General features: G+C 46.2%; 1 protein-coding gene across 1 annotated transcript in view; it reads right to left on the minus strand.

The window, feature by feature from the left end:
• Positions 1-4,377: 4,377 nt before the first annotated feature.
• Positions 4,378-19,801, minus strand: part of DDR2 (discoidin domain receptor tyrosine kinase 2) — a 144,036-nt gene continuing 128,612 nt past the window's right edge. Inside the window, exon 17 of the mRNA XM_073356221.2 lies at positions 4,378-17,813. Within this exon, the coding sequence (XP_073212322.1) occupies positions 17,676-17,813 (138 nt within the window). The 3' untranslated portion in view covers positions 4,378-17,675. The remainder of the gene's footprint in view (positions 17,814-19,801) is intronic.

The following is a 19,801-nucleotide window of genomic DNA, read 5'->3' on the forward strand; positions in this document are numbered from 1 at the left end:
CACTAACAGGCATAAGCCTGTTACACTGTGAACAGGCTTGAAACCTGGAGATCCGGGCATGGCAAAGTCCCCACTGGGACACTATCTAACTAAACACTTAACTGGTACTTAACTATTAACTAACAACACTTCAAACTATTTACAGAGAAGCACAAGGCTAAACAGATGAATCATAGAACTGGAAGGGACCTCGAGAAGTCATCTAGTCCAGTCCTCTGCACTCAAGGCAGGACTAAGTATTAGCTAGACTGGGGGGGAGGGAGGAGCAAACTATGCCCTGGGGGGCCTTCAGACATTTTATTACAGCCCTTGAGCTCCCACCGGGGAGCGGGATTGAGGGCTTGCCCCTCTCTGCATGGCTCACAGAAGCAGCAGCATGTCCCCCCTCCAAACACTGCCCCCGCCCCAAGTGCAGCCTCTGCAGCTCCTATTGGCCAGGAACTGTGGCCAATGGGAGTTGCAGGGGCGGTGCCTGTGGACAGGGCAGTGCACAGAGCTGCCTGGCCACACCTCTGCATGGGAGCCGGGGCGGGGGCCATGCCACTGCTTCCAGGAGCTGCTTGAGGTAAGCACCCCTGACCCTCTCCTGTACCCCAACTCCCTGCCCTAGCCCTGATCCCCCTCCTGCCCTCTGAGCCCTTTGGTCCCAACCCAGAGCACCCTCCTGCACCCCCAACCCTTCATCCCCAGCCCCACCCCAGAGGCTGCACCCTCAGCTGGAGCCCTCACCCCTCCTGCCCCCCCAACCCTCTGTCTCAGTCCAGAGCCCACTCCCACACCCTGAACTCATTTCTGGCCCCATCCCAGAGCCCTCACCCCCTCCTGCACCCCAGCCCCCAATTTTGTGAGCATTCATGGCCCACCATACAATTTCCATACCCAGATGTGGCCCTCAGGCCAAAAAGTTTGCCCACCCCTGATCTAGACCATCCCGGACAGGTGTTTTTTCAACCTCCTCTTAAAAATCCCCAATGATGGAGATTCCACAACCTCCGTAGGCAATTTATTCCAGTGCTTAACCACTCTGACAGTTAGGAAGCTATTCCTAATGTCCAACCTAAACTGCCCTTGCTGCAATTTAAGCCCATTGCTTCTTGTCCTATCCTCAGAGGTTAAGAAGAACAATTTTTCTCCCTCCTCCTTGTAACAACCTTTTATGTATTTGAAAACTGTTATCATGGCCCCTCTCAGTCTTCTCTTCTCAAGACTAACAAACCCAATTTTTTCAGTCTTCCCTCATAGGTCATGTTGTCTAGACCTTTAATCATTTTTGTTGCTCTTCTCTGGACTTTCTCCAATTTGTCTACATCTTTCCAGAAATGTGGCACTCAGAACTGGACACAATATTCCAGTTGAGGCCTAATCAGCGAGGAGTAGAGCGGAAAAATTACTTTTCATGTTTTACTTACAATACTCCTGCTAAAACATCCCGGAATGAGGTTTGCTTTTTTCGCAACAGTGTTACACTGTTGACTCATATTTAGCTTGTGATCCACTGTGAACACCAGATCCTTTTCCGCAGTACTCCTTCCTAGGCAGTCATTTCCCATTTTGTATGTGTGCAACTGATTGCTCCTTCTTAAATGGAATACTTTGCATTTGTCTTTATTGAATTTCATACTGTTTACTTCAGACCATTTCTCCAGTTTGTCCAGATCATTTTGAATTGTAATCCTATCCTCCAAAGCACTTGTAACCCCTCTCAGGTTGGAATCGTCCGCAAGCTTTATAAGTGTACTGTCTATGCCATTATCTAAATCATTGATGAAGATATTGAACAGAACCGGACCCAGAACTGATCCCTGAGGGACCCCACTCATTATGCTGTTCCAGCATGACTGTGAACCACTGATAACTACTCTCTGGAAACGATTTTCCAACCAGTTATGCACCCACCTTATTGTTGCTCCACCTAGGTTGTATTTCCCTGGTTTGTTTATGAAAAGGTCATGAGAGACAGTATCAAAAGCCTTACTAAAGTCAAGATATACCACATCTACCGCTTTTCCCCATCCACAAAGCTTGTTATTCTGTCAAAGAAAACACAATTTGTTCTTGACAAATCCGTGCTGACTGTTACTTATCACCTCATTATCTTCTAGGTGTTTGCAAATTGATTTCTTAATTATTTGCTCCAGTATCTTTCTGGGTACAGAAGTTAAGCTGACTGATCTGTAATTCCCTGGGTTGTCCTTATTTCCCTTTTTATTTATTTAGTGCCCATCTGGGCACTATATCTGCCCTTTTCCAGTCTTCTGGAATGTCTCCCGTCTTCCATGACTTTTCAAAGATAATTGCTAATGGCTCAGATATCTCCTCAGTCAGCTCTTTGAGTATTCTAGGATGCATTTCATCAGGGCCCTGGTGATTTGAAGACATCTAACTTGTCTAAGTAGTTTTTGACTTGTTCTTTCCCTATTTTAGACTCTGATCCTACCTCATTTTTCACTGGCATTCACTATGAAGAGAAACTACTGACCACTTGCGAAGCAAGGGACAAAGGTGCTCCAACTGATCACCACGGGTGGTAAGAAGGAACTGAGAGGGCGTAGGGCCAGCAGCGTCTGATATACCGCGCCATGAGCACATCACTCCAGAGGGCGCCACAGCTGGCCCTATGTGTACCGCTAGGGCAAAAGTCTCCGCACACCTACAGTGAAATCGACATGAGCAAGCACTCGAAGAAGAACCCAGGCTGGTGGGCCAGGCAGGCTCAGTGGTACCCCAATCCCAGGTGGCACCCCGAAGGAGGGGGAAACCCATCACACACCCCACTTCAGATAACACAGTGATCCCCTGAATGACTTGTCTCCCAGACAGAAAGATGATAAATAATAGGATGATGGACAGAGGCACACCGAGGCTCCGTAGAAGGGACAGGAGAGAATGTTGAACCCAGGCGGGGGGGGGGAGAGGGCACACAGAGCCCCTGGCCTAGGGAATCACACCATGCCCTTGCTGGGGAGGGGTACAGCAGAGAATGGGGTGGAAGGGAGAAATGGGAGGCATGAGGAGAAAGGGGCACAAAGGGGCACGAATAGCCCCTGGCATGAGGGAAGGGGTGGGGAAGATGCAGGGAGTCTCTGAAATAGAGGGGAATGGGATGGTGGCACTCAGGCAGCCTGGGGGAGGGATGCAAGGAGCCCCCAGTGTGTGCAATGAGCTATCCTACAGAAGCTGTTTAATGAGAGAACCCGTGGTACATGTGGCATGCTACCAATGTGCCATATCAGGCTCAAGGCTGGTGTAGCATAGCATGCCAGCCAGCCTGCGGGGGCAGACAGTGACCAAACCAAAGACATTGCTAACCATCAGCCCAGCCACTTGCTTTATCCCTCATCCCTGTATCGGATATCCATTCCCCCATCCACCTGTCTCGTCTTGTTAGCCTAACCTCTTCAGGGCACAGACTGCCTGTTGTGATGTGTTTGTACGAGGCCTGGCATGTGGGGGCCTTGATCCTGGGACATTCAGGCATTTTTGCAATATAAATAACCACTCTTTGCACATGAAAGAGAAATCTGGCTTGGGAACTTGCGACCCTTGTCTTTGAATTCGCAGGACTTCCAGCACCCAAAAGGGAAACCATTTAACCAGGAGCATCACTATAGAGACAGCCAGAGCAGGATCCTGCGTGAGAATCCACAGCTCTCAAACTCAGGTCCATGGGTCCCCAGGCACCTTTTGCATCCAGGCCAGCCCCCGCAGCTTGCGCCTAGGGACTTGTGAGGAGAGAAGGTTGGAGGCTGAACTCAGGAGCTCCTGCCCTGGCTAGCTGGCAGACAAAGACCATATTCATGTGGCTTGCCCACACTGCAATCAGAGGTGTGATTGTGGACTGGGTAGATATACCCGCACAATCTTTAATCTAGTGAGCACTGCTAAAGATGGTAATAAAGATGTAGCAGCATAGACCTGGCGCAGGTTAGGAACATGGTGATCATAACCAGCATCCCTCGGGGGCTTGTACAGCCTGCGCTGAAGCCCATACTGCTGCATCTGTACTATTTTTAGCCACGCTAGCTAGATTAAGGCTAGCTCTGGTATGCGTTCCCATACCGCAATCACACCACCAACTGCAGCATAGACATAGTCATTCCTCAGACCCTGAAGGAGGCAAAACTTGGACTGGTCTGTGTTGATGGGATCTGGAGCAGGCTACAGCCAGCCCTGCAGTCCTCACTCAAAGGGGAAGTAATGGTTTTTGCTCCCTGCTGCAAAGCACACAGGTCTCTGTGCTGGTCTCAGTCAGTGAAGGGCAGCGCATGAGAATGGGACTCCCCCCACTTACACACACACCAACGCGTGACTTGGACCATCCTGCAGTTTGCACAGACATAACACGGGCAGCAGCCTGGGTTTTTAAAGATGATTGTTATTTACAATTGATCATTTTACAGAAGTACAATTCAGAGTGTTCTTACAGAGAATAAATTAGGAACTACAGAAAACTATACATGTGTATCATGTCTCCTTTTCAAATACAGAGCACTTGTAGAGAGCAGTTTTGGTATGAGTACTGGAGTTAGACACTGTGATTAGATCAAGTACTATGTGTTAGGAATGGAAGACGCTATTTGACGTGCTCTGCACTAGGTTGAGCTATACAGCACAAGGACCCGTTAGCTCCAGCAACGGGGTCACAACGTTGTTTCAGAGACATACTTTCTGCAGTTGGGGAGGGCAGGAAAACAGACATGAAGGTTCATTAAACAGATACGCTTGGTATTTACAACACAGGCACAGAGCAATAAACCATCCACATCAGTTAGATACGGGCAACATTCTTCTCCTTCTCACCTCATTCAAGTCAGTAGATTTACACTGATGATGACTTACTGCTGGGAGAGGAAATCTGACCTGTTGCCCCTTATGGACCTGCTTTGCAAAGATACTGATCATGCTGAACTACACGTGGAGTCAATGGGAGCTACAGGTGCACCACACCTCTTAAAGGCAAGCTCTTTTATAAAACTCTCCGTGCTTCACCAATTCAAATTTGGGGCACATTGCCAAGTCGCACGAGGGAAGTCTACGGCCCAATTTCCCACTACTGTGCACCTTGTGTCAGTATTTACATCTGCAACGTATGTGCAGAATGCCACCAACTCCCAATGGTTGTATTTCACACCCTCTTTGCACACAATTAGCACTGGCGTAAGTGACAAAACAAGGTGCAGCTTTGCACCTGCTGTGTGCAATAGGCTTTTGTTCCATGTTATGAGAAAGGAGGCTTTTGCACCTGTGGTTGCTAGGAAGCTTAACAATTATCAATAATACCTACTATATCATACACTTTTATAGCATCTTTTATCCCAAAGAACCCAAAGAGTTTTACAAACATCTTTACAAACTGTATATACACATGAGTCAGGGAAAGGCAGCAAGTTCTGGGGCAGAATGCAGCCAATAATCACATCAACACTACAAAACAGTTTAGGACAATATTCAAGTGAAATTGAAGAGGGAATTTAGGGAGGCAAAATGTTAAGATTTAGCTATTAGAGAGACAAGATGGATGAGGTAATATCATAGATATTACCTCACCTTGTCTCTCTAATATCCTGGGATTGACATGTCTACAACTACACTGCACACAAGATTTAGCTATGCTATCAAATCCAGAAATCCCTTTTGTTTACTCCCTTGAAAATGCACCAATATTGCTGGTGATAGCATAGCACAACTTTTCAATTTTGGGCCCAATCCTCTTGCCATGGAGTTTTGCCATTGACTTCAATGGCCAAGATTTTTTATGAAAGGGGAGAGGGGGCTAAAGTTAGTATCTTAAATCCATATTTAGGTGCCTAAAGAAGTGGTCTGGTTTTGAGAAATGCTACACTGCAGCCAGCAGTTCCACTGTTTTCAGTGATTGCTGCTGGGTCCTTGACACTTTGGGGGGAAAAAATCCATCCACTACTTTAGGTGCCCAGAATGGATTTAGGAACTCAAGTGTGACAAGCCATTTTTAAAAACCTTAGTCCATAAGTGATGATTGGAGTCCAATGTTTGCTACTTCATGACTGGGAGCCCCAAACATTGCTTGGGCTAGGTCAGTCTGACACAGAGGGTCTGCTTGTTTTCATATTAATATTTTGCAAATAGCTCAGCGTATCGTTGATCCTGTAACAAGTTCATGGCTACTTAGCACATTACAGTAGTCACTTTGCTGCAAACCCTGGTCTCCTGCAGCTTGATGGGAACAGAACTCAGACCCTAGGAGAGGAGGAAAAGTAGACTTCCTGTTATTGGAGCTACTGGAGAGTCTCCATTAACTTTCAGCAGTGTCAAGTATATGACACCTAGTGAATCGGTTTTGATTCTAGGCAGCCGAGGGCAGTGGTGCCGCATACATACTAGCAAATTCATTATGATACTCATTTAGAATTGAGACATTCTCCAGCAATTTAAAGATGATGGAGGTCAGTTTGGGGCAGAAGTAACTGGACAGTTTCCTAATTAGCTGCTTTAACTTTATCTATTTTCTAGAAGAGTTGGTCTGAGCTGCAAGAGAAACACCAGAGGGGGAAAAATGTCATTTAATTTGCCAACATCTTATTGGTGTCAATGGAAACAACTGTACACATCTAAATCTATGCATCTAAGCATGGGACCTGACCTGGCTCTGACAGTGAAACCAGTCCTGGAGGCAGTTGCACGGGTTTGAATTCTACATCACTAACCCCCATCCAAGGTGCAGGATTTGTTGGGTCTAAACCATCCAGGACAGATGGCTCTCCAGCCTCCTTTTGAAAACCTCCAGTGAAGGAGCTTCCACAGGAAGTCTGTTCTATTGTCCGACTGTTCGTACAGCTAGGAAGTTTTTCCTGGGATTTAATCTAAATCTGCTGTGCTGTAGTTTGAACCCATTGCCTCTTTTCCGGCCCTCTGTGGCAAGAGAGAACAACTTTTCTCCATCTTTTTTATGGCAGCCTTTTAAGTATTTGAGGACCGCTGTCATATCCCCCTTAATCTCCTCTTTTCCAAACTAAACATAGCCAGTTCGTTCAGCCTCTGCTCAGCCTTTGCATTCCATCCCTTGGATCATCTTTGTCGCTCACCTCTGGATCCTTTCCAGTTTCTCTACATCCTTTCTATACATTGGTGACCAAAATTAGACACAGTACTCTGCTGGTCAGAATTTTTCAGCTCTGTTGGCAAGCTTTGCTCTTGAATACTGCTCTGCAGATGAGCTCCTTTTTCCAAAACTGGACCAAAAAAAAGCCCAGCTTGGCTTTCTGAAAGCAAACTCCAACATGATTTTGTTCCCTCTCTTTGGTTGATTTTTTTTAAGTGCCTGTAAAACTAAAGATATCTAGCTTGCTGAAACCAAATGCAATGCCCTGCTCAGAGATGGTTCCAGGCTGCAGAGTTTGAATTCCACAGCAGATTTGGAATCATAGTTCCATTGTGGGCCCTATCTTTACCTTCATCAGTCTGTGATGCAGATAGCTGTAAAAAAGGGAGTCATCAGATGTGTTAAGAGTTTCTGATATGACATTTGTCTTGTGTTTGGGTTTGTTTCACAGGTGTGCATGTGTTGGGGCGAGGTACAGACATTGAGTGGATTCCAGCGCCTTGGGCATATGGTTTGCAGAACCAAGCTTTCCCTTCTGTCCAGCCCATTCTGAATACTATAACATAAGAATGGCCATATTGGGTCAGACCAAAGGTTCATCTAGCCCAGTATCCTGTCTTCCAACAGTGGCCAATGCCAGGTGCCCCAGAGGGAATGAACAGAACAGGTAATCATCAAGTGATCCATCCCCTGCCGCCCATTCCCAGCTTCTGGCAAACAGAGGGTAGGGACATCATCCCTGACCATCCTGGCTGATAGCCATTTGTGATAAATGAAGGGGTGGGGGAAGTTTCCTTTTATGGACAACCAGCCAGCCAGTTAGCTATAAAATCCCTCTTGGTAGCTGTTCTCTACTTGCTTTACCTATAAAGAGTTTAAAAAGCCCATAGATAAAAAGAAGGGAGTGGGCACCTGACTAAAAGAGCCAATGGGAGGGCTAGAACTTTTTAAAACTGGGAAAAAACTTTCCCTTTGTCTGTCTGTTGTTGTTCGCTGGAGAGAGGAGATGCAGAACAGAAACAGGGCTGAACTATGATGTAAGAAGCTTTAAGCCAGGTATGAAGAACCATCAGATCATACCTAGAAATTGCTTATCTGAAAACCCAGATATATAAATAAGTCAGGGAAGGTCTAGGAAGACACGATTAAGGTTATTTCTTTTATTTCTTATTGGCTTGTGGACTCCTCTGTGCTAACCCCAGGTGCTTTTGTTTTGCTTGTAACCTTTAAGTTGAACCTCAAGAGAGCTACCTTGATGCTTAATTTTTGTGGTTTGGTTTTTTTCAATCTAGCAAAAAGCCTAACTTCCAGATGTATTTTCTTTCCTTTTGTTTTTAATAAAATTTACCTTTCTTAAGAAGAGGATTGAATTTTTATGTCCCTAAGAGGTTTGTGCATGTTGTTTAATTAGCTGGGGGTAACAGCTAATTTCCTTTGTTTTTCTTTCTCAGCTCTTCCCTGGAGTGGGAGTGAAAGGGTTTGAGGGTACCCCACAGGAAGGAATTCCCAAGTGCTCCTTTCTGGATTCTCAAAAGGGGTTTTTTTTTGCATTTGGGTATTGGCAGCATCTACCCATCCAAGGTTAGAGAGAAGCTGTAACGTTGGGAGTTTAATACAAGCCTGGAATGGCCAGTATTCATTTTTATAATCCTTGCGGGCCCCCACCTTCTGCATTCAAAGTGCCAGAGTAGGGAATCAGCCTTGACACCACTGATGATTGATTGATGAGCCATTGATCCCTCATGAACTTACCTAGTTCTTTTTTTAATCCTGTTATAGTCTTGGCCTTCACAACATCCTCTGGCAAGGAGTTCCACAGGTTGACAATGTTGTGTGAAAAAATACTTCCTTTTGTTTGTTTTAAACCTGATGCCTGTTAAAACCTCCTCCTCTGACCCCACACCAACCCATCCCACACCTAGTGGCCCACCAATCTGCTATCAATTCCTTCTCTGCACCATCCACTGGCTCCCCCTTCTCTATCACAGCCAAGACTGATCTCCCCACAAACTTGCACCAAAATAATCCAAAGGCTTTTAATTTACATCTTCTGTTATTTCGTGGCAGGTCACTGTGGGAACATTCATATTTCAAAAGAAAAGTGTTTTGTTAGAATTTGCTGAAGTTGATCAGAAAGGTGTGAACTGAAACGGACAGGCTATTTCGGTGCAAGTTTGTGTGAAGAAACAAAAGTCACACAAACTAGGTTAAGTCTGCTGTCATTGCCTTCAAGTTCATCTGAGCTGGGCCTGACTGCCCTGGAGACAACCACTAGGATGTGTGGTCATCACATGCCTGTTAAGTGAGTGCTAAGTGGATGTACAATCCTACCAAACCAGAATGAAAACAGTTCACATGCCCTGTGCACAGAGGCATGTAAGCAAACCAGATTTCAGCCATATGGACTCAAATAGAGGTAGAAGGGTGCCCTGCAGGCAGCCGGAGCATCCTCATCAGCCAGCTCCTTTGTGGGATCTTATTGTCACTTGGTGGTAAATGTAAGTACTCCCAAGTTACCCTCCTTATGTATTTCTCCTACACACAGACTTGTAGCCATTTAACCGTATGGTGTTAAACCAGTGCGACTGCTTGTTTCACAGGGGGGAGTGGAAGATTAAGGAATTTCCACTGATTTCACTGTGAATTTCTCCAGTCCATGTCCAGAATTGCTCTAACTCTAGATCCAGCACCAGGTGACTGTGCTGTAGCAAATCAGCATCAATGGGGGTGATGCATTTCTCAGGATTATTTCTGTAGCACTAAATGTGCAGATCAAATACAGGACAAGGTCCCTCCCCCAGAGAGCTCACAGACAGATGCACAGATCCTGGGCTGGACCTGATGGGTTCACAGTGCAGCTCAGGAGCTCGGTGCAAAGGTGGCTGGAGTCAGTGAGTACTGAGCTGGTCCCTAGGCACAACCCAGAGCACCCCTGCCTGAAAATCTAGGCTCAGCTCTGCCACACTATTTAGCAGAAATACCGGGCGGCTGAGAAACCGTCCACTAAAATGAAAAGACGTAACATGGACACAGATATGAGGTGGCATGATTAAGGCACACAAAACAATGAATGGTATAAAGAAGGTAGACCAGGCATTTCTAGTTTCCCTTTTAAACTGCAGACCTCATTGCCATAAGAGAACAAAAGCTTACAAGGAATATAAAAGGGCTGGACATTAACATAAATCTTAAGAACATCTAAAATTACATTATACGGGTTTAAAATGGCTAAGGGATAAAATGCCTCCTGTTTCAGGATATAAGCCAACCACTACCTGCGAGTGCTAGGAAGAAACTTCCCCTATAGGCACCAATACCACCTGCTTTTATCACACCTGGTGATACAGCAATTGCCTCAGTTTCCCCTTCCAACTCTGCCTTGACTTCTCTCTCACCTGGCTGAATAGTTTAACTTAGCTCTGCCTCTAAGTTAGGAAAACACCAGCCCTTCTAGAGCAAACAAGTTCAGTGAGAGTCCAAATACCAAGAGCTCCAGTAAGCTAACTGCACCTGCATGGAGCCACAGCCTTCCCTCAGGTCTCAGCTATCTCCTACTCTTGACACAGTGAAATAAGGGGAGACTTTCTCCCACCCTGACCCACAAAGCCCTCCACAACAGCATGACAAAAAGCAGATGCTCACCCTAGGCTTCCTTCAAGCCCTGTGCCAATGTTCAGCATCGATTTCTTCGCCCTCTGAAAAGCTCTCTGAACAAACTCTCAGGTAAATGAACTCCCTTGTCCTGGGGTACCTCCCTCTCACCTTTAGCCATGGCCTCCACTCTGTCCCAGAGACCCACCAGCCATTTCTGTGTTCTCCATGTTTCTTTCTTTCTCTCTGTGGCAAGGCCCACACAAGTTTGATCTCAGAGATCGTAAGGCCAGAAGAGACCACTATGAGCATCTACTCCAAACCCCAGCACATCACAAGCCGTCCATCCCCCAACCCTGGGCAATACAGAACTCCTTTATTTCCCTTTCCCAGCATACACTGCAGCCCCACTACAATTCCCATGTGCCCGTGCCCCTCCCCCTCTTCCCGACTGCCAGTCCCACAATCCCTTGGTTCTTGAGAAGGGTTGTGCCAAACCATACATTTGCTGTACATGGGGCCAGAGCGCTTTGGTAAAGGTGAAATGTCCCACTCCATGTTCCTTGCACCTTCCTCTGAAGCAGCTGGTACTGGCCCCACCTGGAGACAGGATCCTGAACTAGATGGATCCTGTTGTGCTCTAGTCTCCTGACTCCCAGGCTAGTGCCCTAAACACTGGCCCATCCCTCGTCCTTCTTCCTGCCACTGATCCTCCACCATCTTTTCTGCACCGTCCTCCCTCCATCATGTCCATCTCTCCTCTTTCCCTTTATCACATCCCTTTCTAATCTGTCCAGCCACTCTCACTATAGGACATTTTTGCACATGCCTATTGCCTTCAACTCCCACTGTTGGCCTCCCCATCTCTTCATGAGATGATTCTCCATGGCTGACTGGTGCCAGCACTTACTACATTCACCCCCACAGGTCCTTGTCCTCCTTGCACTTGGTTCAGATGCTGTCCTCTGCTCGGATTCCCTTCCCTCCATTCCCAGGAGTCACATGCAGGAAGAGATCTCACGGCCTCTTGTCTCTGCTGTGAGAGCACCTCACGAGATCACTGAGTTTGATTTGTAGAGCAGAAGCTGCTGGAGGAATTGGCTCAGTGATGGGAGAGCAGTCACACTTAAAAGCAGTGTTTGCAAATCTTTCCTAGTCCCTGAGTTACTTAGAGCTGAGGCCCGGCTATACTAATGTAAGGCAGAGTTTACAATTCAGGCCTCAGCACCATTTAAATGATGTGAGTGGGGCTCTAACACAGATTGGTGAGCCAGTGGGGATGGGAGGAAACTTCCTGAATTCTTTGATATCAAAAAATTCCCCGAGATTCCATTTTGTATTCCTACCCCCCATTCGGTGTCTCTGGCTTCCCTCTGGAATAAGCAGGTGTCACTTCACCAACTGTAAGCTGCAGGTCATTTACCATTGAACATTGTAAGTCACATGACCAGACCTGAGAGTAAAATGAGGTATGGCCACAAAGTAGGCTAGATCTGGAGTCTGGGCACTAAGGTTGAATTAAGTGATTGTGTCTCTAAGGTAGAAATAATGCAAGTGAGCATGTGCAGTATAAGGGTAAGGAACAGTCAAGCAGCGCCAGTCTGGGCTAGCTTGGGGCTACTTCTCCTGGTAGCTAAGGATGAGGGAATGTTTGATGATGAGCATGCTCAGCAGAGGTTAAAAATAAATAGTACAAAAGAAAGTTTGGATAGGACAGTATAAAAGGGAGACGATCAGCAGGCAAAGTCAGGAGCCAGCGAGAAGAGCTGCTGGAAGGACTGCTAGATAGAGAGAAGGAGAGAGAGAATTTCAAAGGAACATTCTAAACTGGCAGGTAACCAGAGCTGACCCAGCAGCATCTGACAACACAGTGGACTCAGTAGTGTAGGACTGTTAGTTTTAATTATAGTAGAGCATAAGTGTAGTTTAGTATTAGTATGTATATGCTTAAGATGTGTGTATGTGTTTTCATTGTAATTTACCTATGTAAAATGTAAAGTGTAAACTAAGAACTGCTGTCAGCGATCTGTCACAGACTGGCCATCTGTGGCAGAGTGCATCATTTAGACCAGAGGTGGGCAAACTACAGCCCGCAGACCACATGCGGCCCACGGGACCGTCCTGCGCGGCCCTTGAGCTCCCGGCTGGGGAGCTTAGCCGCCCTCCCCCACAACCTCATCTCGCCGTGCTGCCAGGACTCTGGGTGGTGGGGCTGCGAGCTCCTGTGAGAGCCACCGGTGTTGTGTATTAAATTGCTCCCCATAGGAATGCACTACTTACGGCTGCCAGTCCTGGTGCTCTGAGCAGCATGATAAGGGGGCAGGGAGCTGGGGTGGGGGCTTGGATAGGGGGCCGGGGATCCCGGGCGGCAGTCAGGGGACAGTGAGCAGGGGGCAATTGGATGGGGTGGAGGTTCTGGGGGGGGCAATCAGGGGACAGAGAGCAGGGGGCGGTTGGATAGTCATGGGAGTCCTGGGGGGCCTGTCAGGGAGCAGGTGTGTGGTTAGTGGTCGGGGCAATGAAGGGACAGGGAGCAGGGGAGGGAGGTCTTGGGGGGGCGGTTAGGGGTGGGGGATCCCGGGAGGGGGAAGGTCAGGGGACAAGGAGCAGGGGGGTTGGATGGGTCGGAGGTTCTGAAGGAGACAGTCAGGGAGCGGGAAGTGGGAGGGGACGAATAGAGGGCAAGGGCCAGGCTGTTTGGGGTGGCACAGCCTTCCCTACCCGGCCCACCATACAGTTTTGGAACCCCAATGTGACCCTCAGGCCAAAAAGTTTGCGCACCCCTGATTTAGACTGTATACTACTGCAGTTTAAATTCCCTTCAACTTGCAACAAGGGATTTGTCTCTGATTTTTATTCTTAGAATACCCTGTAGCAGGGATTATTAGTTATCTTAATAAAATAATTTAATCGGAAGGTTATATCTGTGTCCTTTAGTGTTTTCCTTAACGGCCTTGGAAACTCATACCTTGGGAGGCATAGAGTAAGGGGGTGATAAGCAGGTTATTCTTTGGGTGCCCAAATCCAACTTTCAGGGTAACACCTCCATTCCCTAGCCTAGGAAGGGCCCTGCCTATGTTACCTGACCAACCAAATCATGTTAGAATCCAATTTGGCTACAATCACATTTAAACTGTGCTTAAGCATGATTTTTAAACGATAGTTCCTACAGTATAGAAGGGGGCTAGGACACTCTGGGTCGTGTCTGGCACCAAAATGAGGGAGGTTTTTGATGAAAACTGTGAACACTTAAGCAATGAAAGAAAATACTCTATGTTAGTAGTTTAGGATGACCAACCCTTGCAGGGAAACCCTGCTAGAACTCTCGACCCAGCAAGTCAAATTAGCCTTTGACAGAAATCCGTTAAGTCTCGCCCTTTGTCATTCCTGAGCCTAGTCTCAGTCCCATGCTGATCAGAGATTCCAGAAAGGTCCTTTTCATGGGAGAGATTAAACAGCTTTTAGCATGACTAAAGCTTTGCCATTTGCCTTAACCTGCCCAAGACTGGAAGTGCTTTGTGCACAGAGACTGATTTTATGGCCATGGGGCCTGGGATCGCAGCTACGACTGAATGACAGATTTCATTTTCATAGGAAAGAAAAGTGCCAAGGAACTTCTCTATTTTTTCTGAATTTCAGGGAATACAGGAATGACAAATTCTGCTCTTGATGCAATTTGAATTATTTTCCTATCATTTCTTTGATGGTACTTACTATTTGTATGGAGAAAAATAAACAGAATATAGTGCTGAGCGCTCTTTATGTATAGGCTCAGAACCTGTCTCCTCCCATCATCATGCACAAAGGCCAGTCTATACTAGCTAAGAATATGTCACCACTAACTGTTGCTTGGAATGCATTAAGCTTGCAACAGCTTAGGACTGCAAACAACAGCCATCCCAAGTGATGGTTCTACTGGCTGTTTGCAGTGTCTGCAATGAAGCTGTTAGCTTAGCGTTGGCTGCACCAGTGCAGTCTGCAATATTTGGATCCCTGTGTAGTTGGGAATGCACAAGCACTGAACATGCCCAGGTTCAGCCCAACCTCCCCACTCCACCCCAAAATGCATAATTTCACTCAGGGAAATTACCCACACTCCCAGCAACATTGTGAGCCCCCAGAGGAATCCTAGAAAGTAAGAGTGTAACACTGGCAGACCAGGTGCCAGCTCATGGTGAGTGCCCAGGCCTCACTGAACACTGACAAATACAGAGTTGGAAACCAGTCTGGCTCACCTGTATGTTAGTATGGTTAAAACAGATATTAGAGTTATCAGAAAGTGTTTAGTTTATACTTTATGAAATGCTTGTAGGATGCTGCATGTATTATTCCACTTATAATATCTGTATCCCATGTTATAAGGTAATATTTAAGTATTTGTTCTGTAACTATGAAAGTGTTTGCTATGAAACTGGGATACGCCCACCACTGTCAGGAGAGAAGCATTACCAAAGTGTGAAATACTAGTGTACCACAAGAAGTGTCATCTCCTGCCCAACAAAAGATCTACAGACACAAGACAAGCCACTGTGGTACATCAGTGGACAAAAAACTTGTTGATTTCTCCCCCCACACCCATGAAGAGGTGACGTGCACAAATGTTTGTCCCATCAGTTTGAACTCAGGGGCAAAGGGAATAAAAATGCTGTGTGGACTTTGAGGGGCAAAGATTCCTAAACATAAGCAAAGAACATATAAAGCTTGCATATTATAGCAGCTATCATAATCTTTTGGCACCTGCTTTAACCCCGTAAATAACTCTTATTTCTTTTAATAAACCTTTCGGTAGTTTATTATAGGATTGACTACAAACATTGTCTTTAGTGAGAAATCTAGGGTGCACTTGACCTGGGCTAAGTGAGTGGTACTTTGGGACTTGTATAACCTGAATATTGCTGTGATTTTTGGTGTAAGGGACCATCTATCACAGAGGCAGGCTTGTCTGGGTGACAAGACATCCCTGAGTGCCTGAGCCACGTTAAGGCTGTTACAATGGTTGAGGAGTTCACACTTGTTACTTGGTTGGTGAAATCTAAGTACAGAACATACAACCAGTTTGGGGTTCGTGCCTCGTTTCTTAACAGCCTGCCCTGAGGTTGGCACCCACGTTCACGAGTCATTCCAGCCACCTTGGCAACTGGTACAACTGCAATTGTAAGTCTTGCTAGGTGGTGATAGCCAAGGTGGTTCTGATGCAAATAGAGCTGCTGTGTTGACATACCAGCTGCTGTCAGGATGAGTGAGGCAGCCAACTATTTCACACAGCTCACGTCCCTGCAATGGTTTGCTCACTTAGCACAGGCACAGCGCCCGTATACGCATGCCCTATCCATGCTAGGTTATAGTATACTGGAAACAGTGCTATGGGTTTGCGTATCTCAGGATGAGCATATCAGACCAACTGTGTTCTCTGTTGCATTTCAAGGGCTGATGTGTATGCAAACAACAGGCATCCTTGTAGGGAACAAAGGTGTATTCCATACTGTAAGGGTCTCACTTTCACACCCATTGCATCAGCAAGCCCCTTTGTGTACATTGACTGGAAACTGACAGAGCAAACAGGACCAGTAGGGACACTGCCCAAATCATTCATGCATGCAACAGCCAAATCTAGGGGATGCCAGGGGAGCACATTCATTCTCACAGAAGCTCCAACCATGGCTAGATTGGTCCCAAGTACTTTTGGCTGGAAATCCTGCCAGACCACAGCTGGGGGTCAGACCAAGCCCTAGAATAGAACATGACATGCCAAGAGAGCTTCTGTGTCAAGATGGGGTAGGCAGGAGAGGAGCTATCGTTAGTGGTAACTCCAGGCATTATATTCACAACAAACAATGTTATCATGGTGCTCAAGGTTACTACAAGCAGGAGTGGCAGCCCTCGGTGCTGGTGGATGTCCAGAGCAGTACAACATCCTGTTCCTTTACTTATTAAAGCTCAAGAAGGTGGGGGAGGGGGTTATACATGGGGAGGGAACTGGGTGATTATGGCCACTACCCTTTGAAATTAAATGTTTGATCTAAAACGTCTCTCTAACTCTGATTCTCAGGAAATGCAGAGCTAGCACCTACCCCACTAATCTGCTGGCTGTAGGATTTCCCTACCTTGACAACATGAACAGCAGATGCGGAATGCATTTCTCAAGGACATAAGGCCCGCTCAAGAGGCCGTGCCTGGATCAAAGGAGGGCACTTCTGCTGTCCTCTAGATGGGTGGCTTGTCATTCCTCATTGGTCCTGCAGCAGATGCAGTAAACCATATGCTCCTCAGAAAGCAATGCCTCCATGGCAGTGGGAATGTTCACCTACCAAGCAGAATGCACATTCCAGCCCAGCAGCTGGCACATTGTACTACACAATGTGTTTGGGCTTTCTCCTGTCTAACGGACTATAACCAAGCAAGGATGGGAGGAATCCTAACCAGGCGAATGCTAAATCCGTTGAGCCTGTCTGAAACCTAAAAGTGTCCAGACAGGTTCAGTTTTCACTTTGTAATTGCACAGCCCACTCTGCTTTAGTGGCAACTCCTGCATTACTGTGTTCCTTACCTGCATTCCCTGCACTAGGCACATCCCCCAACTACCCTCCTTTTACCAGGCACTTTCCTGGTGTGTGCTCCCGTCCACAGATGCATTTCCAGCACACGCTCCCTGCACAAGGAGCTTCCTCATGGAGAATATGGACCTTACATTTCCCCTTCCAAAATGGGAAAACAGAATCCTCTTTGACTGAATCCACTGATAAACAGGAACATGCCACATCTATCAGTAACCCTTGTTCATCCTTTGTCATTCCAGAGTTAGCTTGTCATATGAGCTATGGATTTGGTCTGATCTAGGCTTGCTTCCTTCTCACTTTTTTCTCCGCTTATGGTGATTATTTAATGTGCAGTAGAAGAAGCACCACTGCCCAGGTTTTGTTGTGAGTCCAGGTGAAGTGGCTTCAGTTTTTACAGGTGGATCTTCCGGGGTGGGATGAGGACCAGGACGTGTGAGGGAAGCAAAGTGTCATTCTTCGCTGGCTGGTGGTTGGAGGAGGCGGTGAATTTCCTGGAAGGAGGGGCGATCTTTCGTGTCTCGTCTCCAGCAGCTGAGCATTAGCTTGTAGACAGGATCAGGGCAGAGAGCAGGCTGAGGAAGGTATGTCTTCAAAACAAGACAGACATTACAAAAGCAGAGAGTTAATGGCATACTTAGCCTGGAAGAAGAGCAAACTCACCCCAGGGAACTTGATTTCTCATTATGGAGGGGCTGGTGCCCCATTGTAGTAAAAGAAAGCCAAAGGTCCCAGATTTATTGTGAACTGAATAATGTATTGGGCTCAAGAAATGGGACATTGAATGCAGACGTTTGATTGTATCCCATTACCCAGCTAATTACTACTGTCCTCTGAACACTGGGAGCAGTCAGAGCAGTTGGGATCATGCTAGGGCTCAATCCTGCGCAATTCAGAGGGTTCAGACCCAATCCGGCAAAGTGCCTCAAACACAGAAAACACGAGCCACCAAAAGCAGCTAGGGTACAATGGTGATGAAGCCTTTTGCTCCCCACCTATTTACCCTCCGGCTCACTCTCTAGCTCAGGCTGGGTCTGGGCTGCCAGTGCTGCAGGAGAAGGTTACACTGAATGAAAAAGTTTGCACTGGAATTTTAAAAAAATATGATGAAAGCAACTTTGCAAATGGAGCTGCAATGGGCACTCAGGAATAAAGTCGGAACCTCCCATTCCATTAGAATCCTGATTCTAATACACATACAACACAACTCCCCACACACACACACATGCTAACTTCACCAAACCTTAACCCAGTTGCCTGAAATCATCATAAGATGTATGCAGCTGCAGCAACAAAGAGCTGGGCAGAAAATGGAATTTCCATTCTGCAGGAAATTCCAACATTTCAATATTTCTTTTCTTTCCAAATTGAAATGAAAGTCTAAATTTTCCACCGAATGGAAATTCCAAAACATCAAAATGTTTTTATTAAAATGAAATAATTTTACCTTATTGAATGTCAAAACAATATAAACTATTTAATATATTATATTTAATAGCAGATAATATTACTTTTAATATAATATAAAAGTCAAAACAGTAAAGTTGAAACAAAACATTTTGACATTATTGAAATTAAATGAGAAAGCTGAAATGATTCACTTAGAGATTTTTCCAGTGAAATTTCATCAAAATCAAACACATTCCTGTGAAAAGTTCTGATTTTAATGAAACTGCATTTTCCAAAGGAAACCTATTAGTCAAAACATTTTCAAACAACTCTAGCAACAAAGTTTCACCAAAAAGATGTTTGCCTGAAGCTGCAGAGAGGCTGAAACTGACTCTGATGGGTGTGAATCATGCTGAAAATACTCAGCAATGTATGTCATGCCAATGGGTGTTTCCAACGCCAAGCCATGCTGTGCATGTCGGGTAGGAATGAAGCACACTGAATGCAGACAGAGCACATTAGCAGTGTGCCAGAATGCAGGATACGGAATTTGGGTACAATATACCTGACTGTCTAGTGATACTTTGCTACTGTAGACTGGAAACAAGGGGCATATATTTTTGACAACGAGGGGATTAACCAGTGGAACAATTTGCCAAGGGCTGTGGTAGATTCTCCACCACTGACCATTCTGAAATCAAGATGGGATGTTTTTTCTACGAGATCTGATCCAGGAATTATTGTGGGGAAGTTCTGTGGCCTGTGCTATACAGGAGATCAGACTAGACGATCAGAATGGTCCATTCTGGCCTTTGAATCTATGAAAAACTAGTGTGCCTGGCAGAGCAATGAAGTATAACTGCTCCTAGAAAAGGCACTTGGCAGTGCGGATTGCGATGGCTTTGAGAAGTCAGGAGCCAGGGGAGTTTCTATTGCCAACACAGGTGTAGCTCAGTCTAAGGAATCTGATGGGGGGAGCTGCCAAGGTTGTCTAGAAAATTGTGCTCTTGATTTTGAAAGCTACTGACGACGTAACCCTGTGTGTGCTAGAAGTAGGGTGACCAGATGTCCAGATTTTACCAGGACTGTCCCAATATTAGGGGCTTTGTCTTCTTTAGGACCCTATTACCCCCCCCCCCATCCCATCCCAATTTTTCACCCTTGCTTTCTGGTCACCCTAGCCTTTACG

This window comes from Lepidochelys kempii, chromosome 8, assembly GCF_965140285.1.
Source record: "Lepidochelys kempii isolate rLepKem1 chromosome 8, rLepKem1.hap1, whole genome shotgun sequence".
In the NCBI taxonomy this organism is placed as follows: Eukaryota; Metazoa; Chordata; order Testudines; family Cheloniidae; genus Lepidochelys; species Lepidochelys kempii.